Below are 16,430 nucleotides of genomic sequence, written 5' to 3'. Positions count from 1 at the left end.
GGTGGAGGCGCACTTCAGCTGAATCTAATTTAAGACAGTTTAGTTGGTAATTTTCTCACGTTATGTGCCCCAGAATAATGAATCATTGTCTCGATCATAATTGCAGATTTCTCAAGATGTGACCAAGTCGCTGGGTGCTCGCGCGCGCGCTTACATAACTTATCTTAGAGCTGTGATCGTGTCTCTGTTCTTATGCTCGTGCATTTTATTCTATTCTTGCTTATATGCTCGAATCGTTGAGCTATATTCGTTTACGTAATAGCATGAATTCACCATTGTTTTAATTGCGTAGGATTTAATTCGTTCATATGTGTGCTCGCGGGAGAAATAAAATGGAATAAAAACGAGAGCAGTGTAAGAAAAAAAGTGACGTCCCTAAAGTAGTCTTCTTCATAACGTCTTCCTCTGCGTAATTTACAAGAAAGGTTAGCTAATTTATAAGAGAATTTGTTTAGACTTTATTTTAGGTTATTTGAATCTTGTTTAAAACATTGTAGGCAAATATATAGAAAAGTTTATAGGAGTCGCACACCGACCGGCAATGAACTTTATTTTTATTACGCGGTATGCCTTGTCCATCTTTCATGCAGCTTGAGCACGAAAGCACCTTACCGGTAGCTGACTTGAATATTACAATCTACTGCTTGATTTTTTTTTAAATAAAAACAAGTAGCGCTATTATATGTTTAGCGAGCACTGAACTGGCTTTTCACAAATCTTCAGTTTCAATTTGTTGTTTTGCCTAAATAAATTATAGATTTTTTAATAATTGATGTGATTTTCTCGTAAACTAAAAGCGATAGAGAGGAATGGGTCGTAGATTCTTAATCTACAGGAAATTCTCTATAAAAATAAATATAAATTTATAAATAAATAAATTTATAATAAATTCAAAAAAATATCTGCAAAGTGTCAAAATCTTCAGATTATCGAGGGATGTAGGGACGCCACACTATACATTAATTAATACTAAATTAACACACTAAAATAGTAAAAAAACTGTGCAACAAATTGTCGTGGGTGTTAAATCTTTGTTTCGCCACTATGTAATGCGCTTTGCAGCCAATTAAATTCTAATTAGAAGATGGCGGATGGCATTGAACCCACGACTACCAGGTTGGCGCAAGTAAGTCGCCGCTTAATGGACTCCTAAACTTGTTTGGCCGTTTCAAATTAATGCAGAATTAAACGCGAGACAACAAACGCCAGGTGACAGTTGTGCTTTCTTCGCGCGGAGGCTAAAGCGTGGTCTGAGCGTGAAGAAATGCAATTACGCAATGTAAATAACAACAGTTCTTGCAAATGTACTAATAATTTCAAATCAAAGTACATATTAGCCATGGTGCTTACCATGGTGATGGAAAATTGCAAACTTTAATAAACATTACTGACATTTTCTGCACAAAACACAAACGGAAGTTGAAAGGAAATCAAACGAGCATATCATTTGTAATATCACGCTGATACCTTGCAGTCATTTTCCGGTGCAACGACCAACAGTCAATAAATGTTATATTTTGTAACTATTGGTGTTGCATATATTATCGCCGCATGGTTGCATAACGTTCGGCATGTTAAACGTGCATATTAACAAACTGGTTTTCTGTTTCAGTGGAATGCTTATACGACTGCAGACGGCCCTCGCGGTCGTCATCCTGATCTGTTGCAGGATATCAGCACAACAGGTAATTACTTCGTTACATATAACTACTTACAACTATTTTCCATTTAGATAGCATTTTTTTATTAGATACAACATAGAAATTTTTATTTTCTAATCATTAGTAATTTCCCATTTGAATTAATTTTACTGCAATTTGTTCTGACCTATAAATATTACCGCGATCGGTTGCAATTAATGCAACGCCGAATCAATTACTCGCATTCGAACAATTTTAATTGACTCTCGTTATATTGTTGCAGGAAACAACCAACTTGTTCACGTGTCCGAATGGTGAGTGCTTCAACAATTCTTCAATTTTATTCTCATTCACGTTTCAATCGTTGCTCGTTCTTTTGCAACATTTTCCTTCTTGTATATCAAGGTTCTTTTACAAATACCAAGGATATGAGCGTCGCCCGTCTGTTGCGCCACTATTATGCTTCTCTTTGGCATCGCCTTGTTTCGCAAAGTGTAACAAAAAGCGCATTAATAATAAAGTTCGGTTAATTGTGCCGCAATATAACTGCAGTTCGTGAATTTGCTTTTAATCACAACAGATGCATATTGCAAGCAATTACACTCAGCGAACTGCTTGACTCGCTTATAAACCGACTGTTGCAAGTTGGCGAGGCGAGCTAAATCATAACGGTATCTGCAAATCAGATCAGCTCTCGTATGCGCGCGCGTGATTTATTCGGTCATCGCTGCGGATAATTGCATTAGGAACACTCCGAGAGGCTCACAATTATAAACAATTGCATGCACAAGTAGAATAAAACGAGCCATCATCTTTCACCGCACACTTAGTGCACTATGGATTGCATCCAGAGTCAACGAGACGCGAAGTTGTAACGATATTAGGCTTATTTTTAAAATTATGCAATTAAACGTCACACCAGTAACGAGTAGTAACCTATTAAGTACATTACGGTCTGTTGCATTGCTCGATCAAAAACTAAAAAATGTTTAGTGAAGAAGCAGAGTCGTGATGAATTTATACCTGTGTGTCGTCAGATGAATGGCAAACGCCAACGTCAAATTACACCTATCACATGTGGAGGTAAACACGCAAAACGGAGATCTCTCCGGGTTTGGTGTTACCGTAATAAGTGTGTCACAAATAACTGAGTATACACGCACGCATACACACCACACACATGACTCGGAAGAGATGCCGACGCTGAAATGCAAATTATGTAAATTTACAGTAAGGTATTTAGGAGTGTCCTGCGCCGCAATGAGTCAACTGCCTAGTTGGGTTGCAATTGCGCGCAAATGAGTGGATCGAATTTAATAGCAACCATCGGAGTGTAAAATAAGGAATGATGACATTATTTTTATCATATTCTAAATATTTTTGACTTATATTCAGTCATTGAAACAATTTTTAACAAACTAGGTTACTTTTCTTAGTATATTACTCATTGATAACAGTTAAAAAATTAGGTTAAACATGCTTAATCTTAACATGCATTGCGATAATTTTATCCTTGTGCTTTTAAGATGTCTAGCGCTATAGATGTCTGAAAAAACTATAATGCACTTCTTGTATCAACAAAGTAAAAAACGAATGGTCAAAGTTTACAACTTGCATGTTGTGTTGGATGTGTGTTTTTGTGTTAGTCTAGAGTTGCATTCCTAGACTCTTGTTCATTAACTTCTTGTATTCGTTCGCGTTTATAGCGCATGTTAAATATTTAACTTACAAGGCCAAAATCGACTTGCGTGGACAACTTTTACAATCACTATCGATACAAATACCTCAACAAAGAATTCTGCTATACCACTGGATATATATTTCTACTTCTTATAGAACCCAATCACAACGAATGCATTGTTGTGGGTATTTTGAGGTTTAAGTTTGACCAATGGCCAATAAATGAGTAACCGTGTTTTGTCGATTTGAATGTCACACATTTTTAGAACGGTGGTAAAATTTTGTATGCACGAATCGAGGACGTGTGTTCAATATTTTTTTCACTTAAAATGTAATTTAGATTATGGTGTATAAAGTAAGGTTTATGCTTTTTGTATTTTCTGGCGGATTGCTTTCTTCGTCGATTGAAAAAGCTTTGGTAAATTGAGCACGTAGTAAAAAAGAAAATCGCAAATCAACACAACGTCACACATATTTGCTCACATCACACAACACCTGAATGAAATATACTAATTGTTGTGGTTGTGGTAGTAATCATATCTCGTTTGTTGCACATTTGTTGCTGCTATTAAAAGCTACACGCACTAATGCAGGAAGTAAACAGCATTCATCAATAAAAGAAATTTCTCTTTAAATTCGTATTTGATGATTCACTGTTTCTGAGTACTTTTTCTGCAATAGCGATGATAAATTCTGAATGTCTCCTATATTACTCAGAAACATAATCGTTAATTGTATTCGTCTTCACGTTGCGCACCATTGAGTTGTTTTTAGAAATTTATTCACCGCTGTAAAAAGATATGACCCGACTTAAGAAGTATGTTATAAAATCTGCATAATATAGTCTTTGAGTTGATGTCGGTTTGAGAAAAATGTCACGGTCAAAACCCAGGTCGAAGGTTACGCGCAAGATCCGAAGTTAAATTTATGTGTGAAGCAACATATTAATGAGAAGAGACGAGGATGAAAATGTGAGAGACCAATAGTTTGTTGTTAATGAATGCACACCACGTCGACTGACCGGGCCGCACTTTTTTGGGAAGCGTGTTCATCGATCGGTGACGAGTAATAATAACAATAATAGCGGTTTCTTCGAGTCGAAGCAGGTTTTAGCGGCGTGTCTCAAACAAAATCAAGCACCTGAACAACTCGGAAGAATTGCCTGATAGATGAGGATAACCGATCGATACAATTAATATTTAACGATGGACAAAAAATGACATATATTCGGATTAAAGTTCAACCTACAAACAAACTCAATTTGGTATTAGCTGGGAAGCTGTTAGGACCTGTTAGGAAATTAGCTGTGAATTGGCGAACATTGTGAGGAGTAAAATACAATTGCCACACGCATAATCATCAATTAGCAAGCTCCGTTGTAATTTTTGCTCATTTTCGCGCCGAGCTAAACCGGGACAATTTGTAATCGGTTTGCAATCTGAGGTAGGTATATCTTGCAATTTAATGCAAGAGAGCTTGAAGTATAAACTATCATTAAACGCGTACGTGTGGTCAGCAAATCACCAACATGACTACAGTTTAAACCAGTATTTTTTTTCAGGCTGACTTGTTTCTCGGCCGATTGCATTCTGATCACACATTTCATGCAAATATGTTTAAATTCCTGTGTTGCGTTAAGCTGTAACCACAGAATGATGGCGACATAGGCAACAGAAATTTCTTTCAAGGATAACTTATCATTGCGCCAATAGATTACATGAGAAGAGATTTTATTTTATTTATTTGAGTTTGTAACGACAGTATAACGCGTGTACATGTTCGAAGTCTTGGATCGGAATTCGTAGTGAAAGTCGCGAGCTTGCATCGCGCATCAAAACGGCCGTCCGTGCATATTTGACCTTTTCTATAATACAACAACATTGAGGACTGCGAGTACACAACACCAAACAAAATTTTGGCTATGAAAAATAGTTAGTACCTATTGATTTTGCTGCCTGGTAAATAAAAACTATGTGACCTTTGTAGTAATACGAGAATGGCAGCATCATGATCACGAACAGGCAACAGGAACCTGAGGAATTGCGAATATGACTCATACTAAGTGCAAACTGCGAGAACATGACAGCGCATGAGTGTAACATAATATCCCCGTTAGCTGAATGTTTGAATACTACAAGGAATTGCGTTTAAAGTTTAAACTATGCGATCAGAACATGCAAGACGTAACGATTTTACTCTGTACACCATTACAAACTTGCAAGTCGTGCAACCTACTCTACTTTACGAGACTATTCGAAGTGGTTCACTGCCAAAAAAGCATACAGTAAATCATAACCATAGAAAAAACGTAGTGGTTTATAAATATTTCAATGCCAATACGCAGAAAATCTAATTCGAGCATAATTATTAACAATTTTCACTTGATGGTCGTCCCAATCATATAATTTTTACACATTTTGCTGATTGGAAGTTTCACTTTATTACTCTATCACTCCTGGCGTTCACATAAAAAAATCGCATTAAAAGACGTGATTATTACTAAATTTCTCGAGCATAAATCAGATCAGAACATGGCCACAACACAGCAAAAAACATCATTATCTGCCCATCGTCGATACTTAACAGCTAAACAATACGTTTGCAAGTTCCACTTTCACCTTATAAAGTCCAATGTAACAAAAAAGCGTTTAACCAGTATTTGGCAAACCGTAATATTACGTGTTATTGTATGTACCGCAACTACAATCCAACAATTCAATTGTTGATTGAACATTCAACACCAAAAAATAAGAACCTAGTTCGTATTTGGCTTTCACACTTCTTAAACTGGTACTCTTTTTATTTCTTCACATTTCAATGAAGATTTGAAGTGGTTGATCACTGAAAACTTTTGTTAAAAATTATTCAATGCTATTACATGTTTCAACATTAGTTGGATGGAAAACAATGAACCCCTAATTTGATTAATTATATGCAGGTATTGCTTTGTAACTGTGAAGACTCATTTTTTGTATTTTGTATTCAAAATGTTGTGATACTGCATCTGGCTCAAGTATAAAGCAATTTATGTACCTTGAAACATGAGAATTTACGTAATGCGTGATCTTCGGGCAGGAAACATTCGCATATCCGCCTGTTTTTGTTTTATAACAGTGTCTTTAATCACATACGTCCACGTGAGTTGAATGCAACTAACGTATACACGACTGTTAATCTGTAAATGGTAATATTTTCGTTATTTTTTGCGCCATAACACAAAAAACAATATAAAAATAAAAATATGTAATATAAAAACGTTTAATAGAAACAATAACATTTTGCAACATTATTAAAACGGCTTATTATTGCGTTAAACAGCCATTATTGCATCAGTAAACCACCGACATTGATGTTGGAATGCTCAAAGGTTGGCTATGAATGAAATTGTTATTTTTAACACAAATGATCATTTATCACGTTTTTACCTCGTTTGCTGCCACTGGGAATTCATAATTGTTAATTAATTACAAATTTACATTAAATGTCACTTTAAAAATAGAAATTCAGATGCAAACGAAAGAGAAATCTCCTCACTCAGATTATGATTATGAAAATCACTCGGTGGACTTTTCATATCGAGTGTATTTGTCCACACATGTTGAACGCTTTCAATTAAAGGAGCATTTAATATGTAGTAATCTGCTTTTATTTGCCGTGTGAAGCGATGCGAGCATAATAATTGTTAATTTCGAATGTCATTTGAACGTTTAACATGTGCTGAACTAATGAAGTCTAATAGATTCGATGCACGAAAGTAGAAACCGTGACTGGATGTGGAGAGAAAATAAAGAATAAGAAGCTGTAACCAACGCACAATGTTTATTTTTTAATGCAAATGTGTCAATAAGTAATTATACTAAACACATATGTGAGTACTTGCTAAACGGTTAAGGTGTAATTTACAATTTCTAAATGTATCTCATTAGAAATAATTAAAAATTAAATACTTACATATCTATTTGAAGCGTGAGACATGCTGCTTGTATATTTAATGATAATCTGTAAAGTATTAATTGGGTTTGATCAAAAATCAACTAACGTGTTTAAATATCGCCGTATAATGATTTTTATAAAGAAACAATAGTGAAATCTATAGATCTCGAGGCACAAGATAATTAATCATAAATTATCGATTGTGGATATTATTGACTTTCGTTTTGACATGAACAAGACATGTAAAACGCTTGTTTATGATTTTATTTCTTAAGTGGAAAGCTCTTAGAATCAGGTGGTCATTGCGGAACGTGAATAACTTAAATACACATTGTGCAATTATTATGCACCAATTACCTACATAAATACATAAAAGCATAAATATAAAGACAATTTATGCGATCAATGCATGAAGTGATATGAAATTTATGGCACTTTTAGCAAATTAAGTAAATAACTATTATTTGCTTATTATATTCATTATACAGTAACATAAGTTGTCTTGACATGTCACCAAGAGTTGCATGCATAACAGCGATAGTTATCTCGCATCAAGGACACTTTTTAATTGATTGCAACAAGTGTTATGAACTATGAGTAATGAGACAACTATAAATGCTAAATGAATATGATAATTATCTCTGCAATAATAAGGAAGTGATTGGCAATAAAAATTTAACTTGTTTTGTCTTCAGGAATACGACATAAATAATTATAAGAAATATGTTTGGAATGTCTGTATTCAAAGAAAGAAAAATATCAAGCGCTATAAATTCTTTGTCATTCAAATTTGAATTTGAATTAATTTCCATTTTTGTTTCAGGTTGGGACCTACGAGGACTGCACTGTTATAAGTTCTTCAACATTAGACATTCCTGGGAAAAAGCGGCAGAATTATGTAGAAGGTCAGTGTCTTTCGTTTCGGCTTTGGCAAACATTGTATCACGCACCACGCTTCTTCGTGTATAAAATGTGCGATGTGCGAATACGCAATACCCGTTGAATATTTGCATTTGTTCTTCGCCAAGTTTATTGTATGCTTATTCACTTCATAGGTTCCTAGGTTTATACACAACGTTCAAGAATACAATAAAAAAACGTAAAGATAAACTAAATTTGGCACGTTCAATGCACGAAGAAGAAATTAATGTTTGACTGGCTATAAAAGTGAATATTTTTTGCTGAAATTAATTTTGTGAGGTAAACCAAGCGTGTTTAACTCACGTATATTAATTAATATCTTACGCACTTTGTATATCTGCTGTTTTACGTTTGTATGCGATGTCTATGCATAACTGTATAAGATGTGTGGTCAGATTACATTAGCGCCTGAGCAAACGATCAGCAAAGGTTCGACGAACCTATAGATCATCACTGGCGTGCATATTAACGATGTATAATTATCATTTAATTTAATGTCCAACGAGAGACTATATCGAAGAGATTCGCTTCGATTTTAGACAAATTTCAAATGGTTACCGAACGATTTCGACCGAATTATATTTTTATTAATCGCCTCGGTGTGCGTCGCTAATTTATGCATTAATTAACCCGTGGAATTTGGTATTAACGCATCGCCTTGAGTTGTTTAATTTGTTTAGGGAATCACACTTGACCGAATTGACTTCTCACATTAATCGTTAACTTCTGCCACGCCATTAAATTCTTCTCCGCGAAGCCATTAAATTCACCGATGAAAACCGTAAACAAAGTTCGACACGATGTCTTCCACTGTGGGTAGGGTCATGTGACACAATGAACTCCTCGGTAAATAGGAATTTATGTCAAAAGAACTACAAAACCATTTTTGTTTACTGTTCGGAGAGGACGTAACACTTAAAATTTTACACTTTTCCGTGTTTTTACCATTAGTGTCGCTCTTGTTTCGGATCACTTACAGACATTGTTTTAAATTAAACTCGATGACGTTGTCAATTACCGCCGTGTTTTGTGCGTATTTTGGCTTAATGGAGTGCAAATCTAGGGCGCGTTCGATATCCGAAAACTATACAGACATAAATATGAATATGGAAAGTTAGAGCACAAACTAATTACTTATTATTTGCTTCTATTATTCGTTTCCAAGCGTGTTCTTATTGGTTTTGTTCGCGTTTATATTTATGTTTGAAGGAATTAGAAAGGTATAACGCGCCTAGATTTGCTTGACAATAACCGTTTTCAATACATTGGGTCACGAGGTAAATTATTTAATTTACGTCAGTGTTGAAATTAATAAGTGATTATTAGAAAACAAACAATAAATTTCGATTCTTTGTATTCTTTCGGCAAAATTCAGTATTAAAATTAAATTAAATTTTTCGACAAGTCTATTATTTTCTCCTTTCTGAAGAAACCATTGTCCGGCACGTGCTCATCAAAAGCATATTATACACTTGAGTTTACTTTGTTTCGCAACTTTTTTGCCTTGGAGATGAACGTGCACGTCAGTTTTTTACTCAACACATTACGCGATAAATTTGCCCCCTTCAACATTTAAATTAGACGCAAAAAGAAAGTAGAAGATGATTACCCTGATAGAAACATAGTTTGTTTCTTGCATCGATGATGTCTTGGTATTTTTTCGTAATAAAATTCGATTGTAGGCATATTGTATTTTAATACGTATCCCGTTATAGACTTTTCGCTTACAGCCATCACAAAGCCATGTTCGCGGCTCGCAAGAAAGTCGCCGCAACTCTCATTGTGTGTGGTTGTAAGACACAGGTCGAGAAGAAACTTTCAAATTAACACGACTGCCCTAGGGTCAGTTACACCTGTCTGGTCGAGCGTCGCGTGTGTGCGAGCGTACTACTTTTCGAAGCTCGCAGACGCAGCAAAATCAAAGAAACGACGAGATTAGTTCCGTACTCGTCGCATTGGGCGCGTTTGATTTGATTCGTGTTTCATCACACTATTAGAAATTGTTATGCAAATATTTTCTGTAGGTACACGATGAGATTTCATTGATATCGATCGACAGCGAAAGTGAAATGTGTCGAAATTTTGGAAATCTGTGTAAATAATGCGGTTTTTCATGTTTTACGATTGTGTAATAAAAACACGATTAAAGTCAACCGTAAAAAAATGACCGTGTTCTTGAATGTTTATGTTTTTTTCAGTTCTTGTTTGGAGATTTTCAGTAAAAATTAATTAAAAGTGAATTTAACTCTTGATTAATGCTTCGTATTGAATGAATGGTGTTTTCCTTTGTGTAGGTATGGCAGCGATTTGATGTCAGTGGAGTCATACGGTGAAAATAATTTAACGGCATCGATTGCTGCGTCCACCGTAGCCGGCGACCGCCGCGGAACGAACCATTACTGGTTGGGTTTAGCTTCGTTGGATGACCTCAAAACCAACACCTTAGAGTCCGCATCGGGAACACTAGCGTCTCAATACTCAGGTATGTGGGCGCCTCTCGCACTTGCGCTGATAGGAAGCGCAACCCATTATGACACCACAATTCAATTAGACCTATTATCGCCGGTTGCTTTGATGAGGCTCTTTGGTGAACTTCTCGTCTGATTCATACCGCCATTCAAGCGCGCGCGCGGTACACTTATTTCATTTACTCGATTTCACCGACCTGTATTACATAAATTGCGTTGTGTTGTTACGGATCTTCATCATCATCACACTACTGCAGCACTCATGTATTCTCGCAGGTTTCTGGTCACTGCAACAGCCCGATCCGAAAGCCGGCGAATGTGTTGACGTCACATTGACCGAGGAGAAACAATCTTGGGAGCTGACAACATGCGAGAGTCTGCTGCCATTCATGTGCAGAGCTCGCGCTTGTCCCTCCGGCTCCTTCCACTGTTCCAATGGCAACTGCATCAACGATGCATTCCGTTGCGATAAACAGGATGATTGCGGCGACTCGTCCGACGAAATAGACTGTCCATCTAATTGCAACTATTATTTAGCTAGTAGTGGTGATGTGGTTGAAAGTCCTTACTACCCACAGAAATATGCGCCGCTCACGAATTGCAAGTGGACGTTGGAGGGCCCGCAAGGACATAATATTCTTCTACAGGTAAATTATGCAAATAACACAAATTGATTCCACAACAGCTAATTTTTGCCCACGTGTCTAGTTTCAAGAATTCGAGACGGAAAAGTCCTTCGACACCGTGCAAATTCTAGCAGGCGGTCGTTCCGAGGAGACGTCCATAAACTTGGCCACTTTATCCGGCAAGCAAGATCTTACCAATCGTTCGTTTGTGTCGGCGAGCAACTTTATGATAATCAAATTCAGCACTGACGCCTCGGTTGAAAGAAAGGGTTTCCGGTACGTTCAAGACAAATTTGAATGGACGTCTTTGTCTACTTTTATTGTCTGCTTATTTTTATTTGGAATAATAATGAACCGCTTCATCGTTTTCTCTTCTTGTTTTTGTTAGCGCTTCTTGGAAGACCGAGCCTCAGACATGTGGTGGTATGCTACGCGCCACTCCGCAGGGACAGGTTTTAACCTCGCCTGGCTATCCTGAACAATACCCGGGTGGCTTGGAGTGCCTTTATGTAATTTCGGCACAGGCTGGAAGAATAATTACTCTCGAAATCGATGACCTCGATTTGGACGATATGCGTGACTACATTCTGGTGCGAGACGGCGACTCGCCCATGAGTCAACCAATCGCGCGGCTCACTGGTGACTTGGAGAAAAATCAACGTATCATCATGTCCACTGGCAATCAGCTGTATTTGTATTTCAAAACTAGCCTGGGTGACTCAAAGCGTGGATTTAGAATTCGCTATGCGCAAGGATGTCGTGCAACCATAGTTGCGCGAAATGGTTCTTTGACCTCACCAGCATTTGGTCTCTCCAACTATCCTAGCAATCAAGAGTGCCTCTATAAAATTCGCAATCCCGGCGGTGGTCCACTATCTTTAAACTTTGATAGTTTTGATGTAGATAAGTCGGATGTTGTTCAAGTGTACGATGGACCAACCACAAGCGGCTTGCGGTTGCACAGTGGTAATGGTTTTACCCAGAACGCGGCTCCAAAAATCACATTAACTGCTTCTAGCGGCGAGATGTTGATTCGATTTGCTTCAGATGCGCTGCACAGCAACAAAGGTTGGAAGACTGTGTTTTCGGCTGATTGTCCATCTTTACAACCTGGCGTTGGCGCGTTAGCTTCCAGTCGTGACACGGCTTTTGGTACCATCATCACGTTCACTTGTCCTACAGGGCAAGAGTTTGCAACTGGACGCACGCGTATCACGACTCAATGCCAACATGGCGGCAATTGGTCAATCACATATATTCCTAAATGTCAAGAGGTTTACTGCGGACCTGTACCACAAATCGACAATGGTTTTTCCATTGGTTCAACCAACGTGACCTACCGTGGAGAGGCTATGTACCAATGTTATGCTGGATTTGCGTTTTCTACAGGACAACCAATTGAAAAAATCTCGTGCTTGGCTGATGGTCGTTGGGAGAAGAAACCGGCGTGTCTTGCATCCCAATGCGTTGCGTTACCGGAAGTCCCGCATGCAAATGTAACTAACTTGAACGGTTTGGGACGAAGTTACGGTACTATTGTACGTTATGAATGTGAGCCCGGTTATGTACGTTCTGGACATCCGGTAATTCTCTGTATGAGCAATGGCACGTGGTCTGGTGATGTTCCAACTTGTTCTCGCGCACGGTGTCCTGTTTTCCCCGAAATCAAAAACGGATATATTACCGACACATCTAGGACATATTTCTACAACGACGAAGCGCGTGTACAGTGTTATAAAGGCTACAAACTGATTGGCAATAGCGTGCTGAGGTGCGGCGAGCGTCAGGAATTCAACAACCCGCCTAAATGTGAAGACATTAACGAATGTATCAGCAGCCAATGCGACGTCGCGTCAACTGAATGCGTCAATGCGCCTGGATCTTTCTCATGTAAATGTCGCAAAGGTTTCACGCCTACGTTAGATTGCAGACCCGTAGGCGATTTAGGCTTGATCAATGGAGGTGTTGCCGATGATGCCATTACTGTATCCAGTACCGAGGAAGGCTATACAAAGGGGGTAAGACAATAGCGCCATTCTAACAATAGAATAAATTTATAATAAATGTCGCTTTATTTGTATTCAGATGCTTCGTTTGAGCAACGGACAAGGTTGGTGCGGAAACACTCTGGAACCCGGTTCCAACTATGTTACCATTGATTTGAAGGCGCCTACAATAATTCGTGGATTCCGTACTATGAGTGTCACCCGGCCGGATGGCAACTTGGCGTTTACATCAGCTGTTCGTATTCAATACACAGATGACCTCACGGACATTTACAAGGACTACAGAAATCCTGATGGTACTGCGGTTGAGTTCAGAATTTTGGAACCCACCTTATCCATTTTGAATCTTCCGGTTCCAATTGAGGCTCAGTATATTAAATTCAAAATCCAAGACTACGTTGGCGCTCCTTGCATGAAACTCGAGATAATGGGCTGCACACGTTTAGAATGCGCAGATGTTAATGAATGCAATACAAACAACGGTGGGTGCGACCAAAAATGCATCAACAATCCGGGCGATTACTCTTGCAGTTGTAATGTCGGTTTTGATCTGTACACGAAAAATGGCACCTCCGGTTACAATATTGAGCGCAGTGAAAACGGTCTTCGAGACGGTGATACTTATCAGGTGAATAAATCGTGCGTGCCAATTATGTGTCCGAATCTACAGGCACCGGACAACGCGGTCATTCTATCGACAAAAGAAAAATACCACTTTGGTGATTTAGTGCGCTTCCAATGCGATTTCGGCTATGTAATGACTGGGTCCTCGGCTTTATTGTGCACATCCACTGGAGCGTGGAATGGCACAATTCCCGAATGCAACTACGCGAAATGCGTGTCATTGCCTGATGACAAGAATGAAGGTCTGCGAGTTATTCGTCCGGATGAGACTAGCGTTCTAGTGCCTTTCAGAGAAAACGTGACGATGAATTGTGGAAACGTAGGCAGACAATTACGAAAAACTGCAACGTCAGGTTTTAGGCAGTGCGTATATAATCCGAAACAAGGTCTTCCGGACTATTGGCTTAGTGGAGCATTACCTTCATGTCCCAGGGCTGATTGTGGTACCCCACCACCAACACCTGGTGCCGAATATGGCAAATACTTGGATACCAAATACCAATCTTCCTTTTTCTTTGGTTGTCAGAATACATTTAAACTAGCAGGTCAAAGCAACAAACACGATAATGTGGTTAGATGTCAATCGAATGGTGTATGGGACTTTGGTGATCTTAGGTGTGAGGGCCCAGTGTGCGAAGATCCTGGTCGACCTAGTGATGGTTTCCAATTAGCTAGGAGCTACGAACAAAGTTCTGAAGTTACTTTTGGTTGCAACCGACCGGGTTACATACTTATTAACCCAAGACCAATTACTTGCGTACGTCAACCAGAGTGCAAAGTTGTAAGACCTTTAGGTCTTGCTTCCGGAAGGATACCAGATTCCGCCATCAACGCAACAAGCGAGAGACCTAACTATGAAGCAAAGAATGTTCGATTAAACTCGGTCACTGGTTGGTGCGGTAAACAAGAAGCATTCACCTATGTGAGTGTTGACCTGGGAAAAGTTTTCCGTGTGAAAGCTATTTTAGTAAAGGGAGTAGTTACAAATGACATTGTTGGACGCCCAACAGAAATTAGGTTCTTCTACAAACAAGCCGAGAATGAAAACTATGTTGTGTACTTCCCCAACTTCAATTTGACTATGAGAGATCCCGGAAACTACGGCGAATTGGCCATGATTTCTTTACCAAAATATGTGCAAGCGCGTTTTGTTATTCTAGGCATTGTAAGCTACATGGACAATGCTTGCTTGAAATTTGAACTCATGGGTTGTGATGAACCTAATGAAGATCCTCTTCTGGGTTATGACTATGGATACTCTCCGTGTGTTGATAATGAAACCCCAGTATTCCAAAATTGTCCACAACAACCAATCGTTGTGCAGAAAGATCAAAATGGTGGATTACTTGCCGTCAACTTTACGGAACCGACAGCTGTGGATAATTCCGGAAGTATTGCTCGCTTGGAAGTTAAGCCACAGAATTTCCGCACACCAATGTACGTGTTTGACGACACGGTCGTAAAATATGTCGCTTTCGATTACGACGGTAACGTAGCCATCTGTGAGATTAACATTACCGTGCCCGACAATACACCGCCTCAGCTAAGTTGTCCGCAGAGCTACGTGATTGAATTAGTGGACAAACAAGATAGCTACGCTGTAAACTTCAACGAAACGAGACGTCGACTCAACGCCACTGATGCATCTGGCGAGGTCCACATACAATTTATTCCCGACAAAGCGACAATCCCAATCGGCACGTTTGAGAACGTCACGGTTGTTGCGACGGACAAATATGGTAACAAAGCCACTTGTCACTTCCAAGTAAGTTAAGCATAGCTTTTCACTGCTCACCTCGTATTTTCAATGCTTTTCTTTCTTGTGTTAATATAGGTTTCAGTACAAGCCACACCATGCGTTGATTGGGAACTTAAATCACCTGCAAACGGAGTAATAACTTGTTTAGAAGGTGATCGAGGTTTACAGTGCATTGCTAAATGTAACGACGGTTACCGATTCACCGATGGCGAGCCAATCAAGACATTTGGCTGTGATTCCAAGACACCATGGAAGCCGACGTCGGTGGTACCCGATTGCGTTTCCGAGGATACACAACAAGCAGATTACCACGTAACTGGTTCAGTTCGTTATCGTGCCAACGGTGCTGTGGCACACGCATGTTTGAATCAGTACACGGACCTGTTGTCGCAGTACTATGAAACACTGAATCGTATGCTGTCACAACGCTGTTCTGCTGTTAACGTAAACATGAATGTCTCTTTCGTCAAAGCGACGCCGGTCTTAATTGAGGAAAATGTCGTTAAAATCGACTTTGTCCTCGATGTTATTCCTGTCATTAGACAACCGCAATTGTACAACTTATGTGGGTCTACTTTAACGCTTATCTTTGACCTGTCCGTACCGTATGCAAGTGCAGTTATTGAACCGTTGTTGAACGTTTCCGCAATTGGGAACCAATGTCCGCCATTACGCGCGCTTGCGTCTACTATCACCCGGGGATTCACTTGTAACATCGGTGAAGTTTTAAATATGGACGAAAATGATGTTCCACGTTGCTGTAAGTTTAGTAT

At 38.9% G+C, this 16,430-nt stretch overlaps 1 protein-coding gene across 1 annotated transcript in view; it reads left to right on the top strand.

The window, feature by feature from the left end:
* Positions 1–16,430, top strand: part of uif (sushi, von Willebrand factor type A, EGF and pentraxin domain-containing protein uif) — a 28,253-nt gene that overhangs the window by 5,303 nt on the left and 6,520 nt on the right. Inside the window, 9 exon segments of the mRNA XM_065300197.1 lie at positions 1,613–1,685; positions 1,924–1,954; positions 8,077–8,158; positions 10,469–10,656; positions 10,919–11,289; positions 11,351–11,544; positions 11,657–13,286; positions 13,354–15,663; positions 15,733–16,417. Coding sequence (XP_065156269.1) covers positions 1,617–1,685; positions 1,924–1,954; positions 8,077–8,158; positions 10,469–10,656; positions 10,919–11,289; positions 11,351–11,544; positions 11,657–13,286; positions 13,354–15,663; positions 15,733–16,417 — 5,560 coding nt within the window. The 5' untranslated portion in view covers positions 1,613–1,616.

Source organism: Atheta coriaria, unplaced genomic scaffold, assembly GCF_025399875.1.
Source record: "Atheta coriaria isolate IRGN ID8LTWV9N9 unplaced genomic scaffold, Caltech_Dcor_3.1 hic_scaffold_4_pilon, whole genome shotgun sequence".
NCBI lineage: Eukaryota > Metazoa > Arthropoda > Insecta > Coleoptera > Staphylinidae > Dalotia > Dalotia coriaria.
Note: the sequence above shows the minus strand (reverse complement) of the source record. Positions and strands in the feature narration are given on the sequence as shown.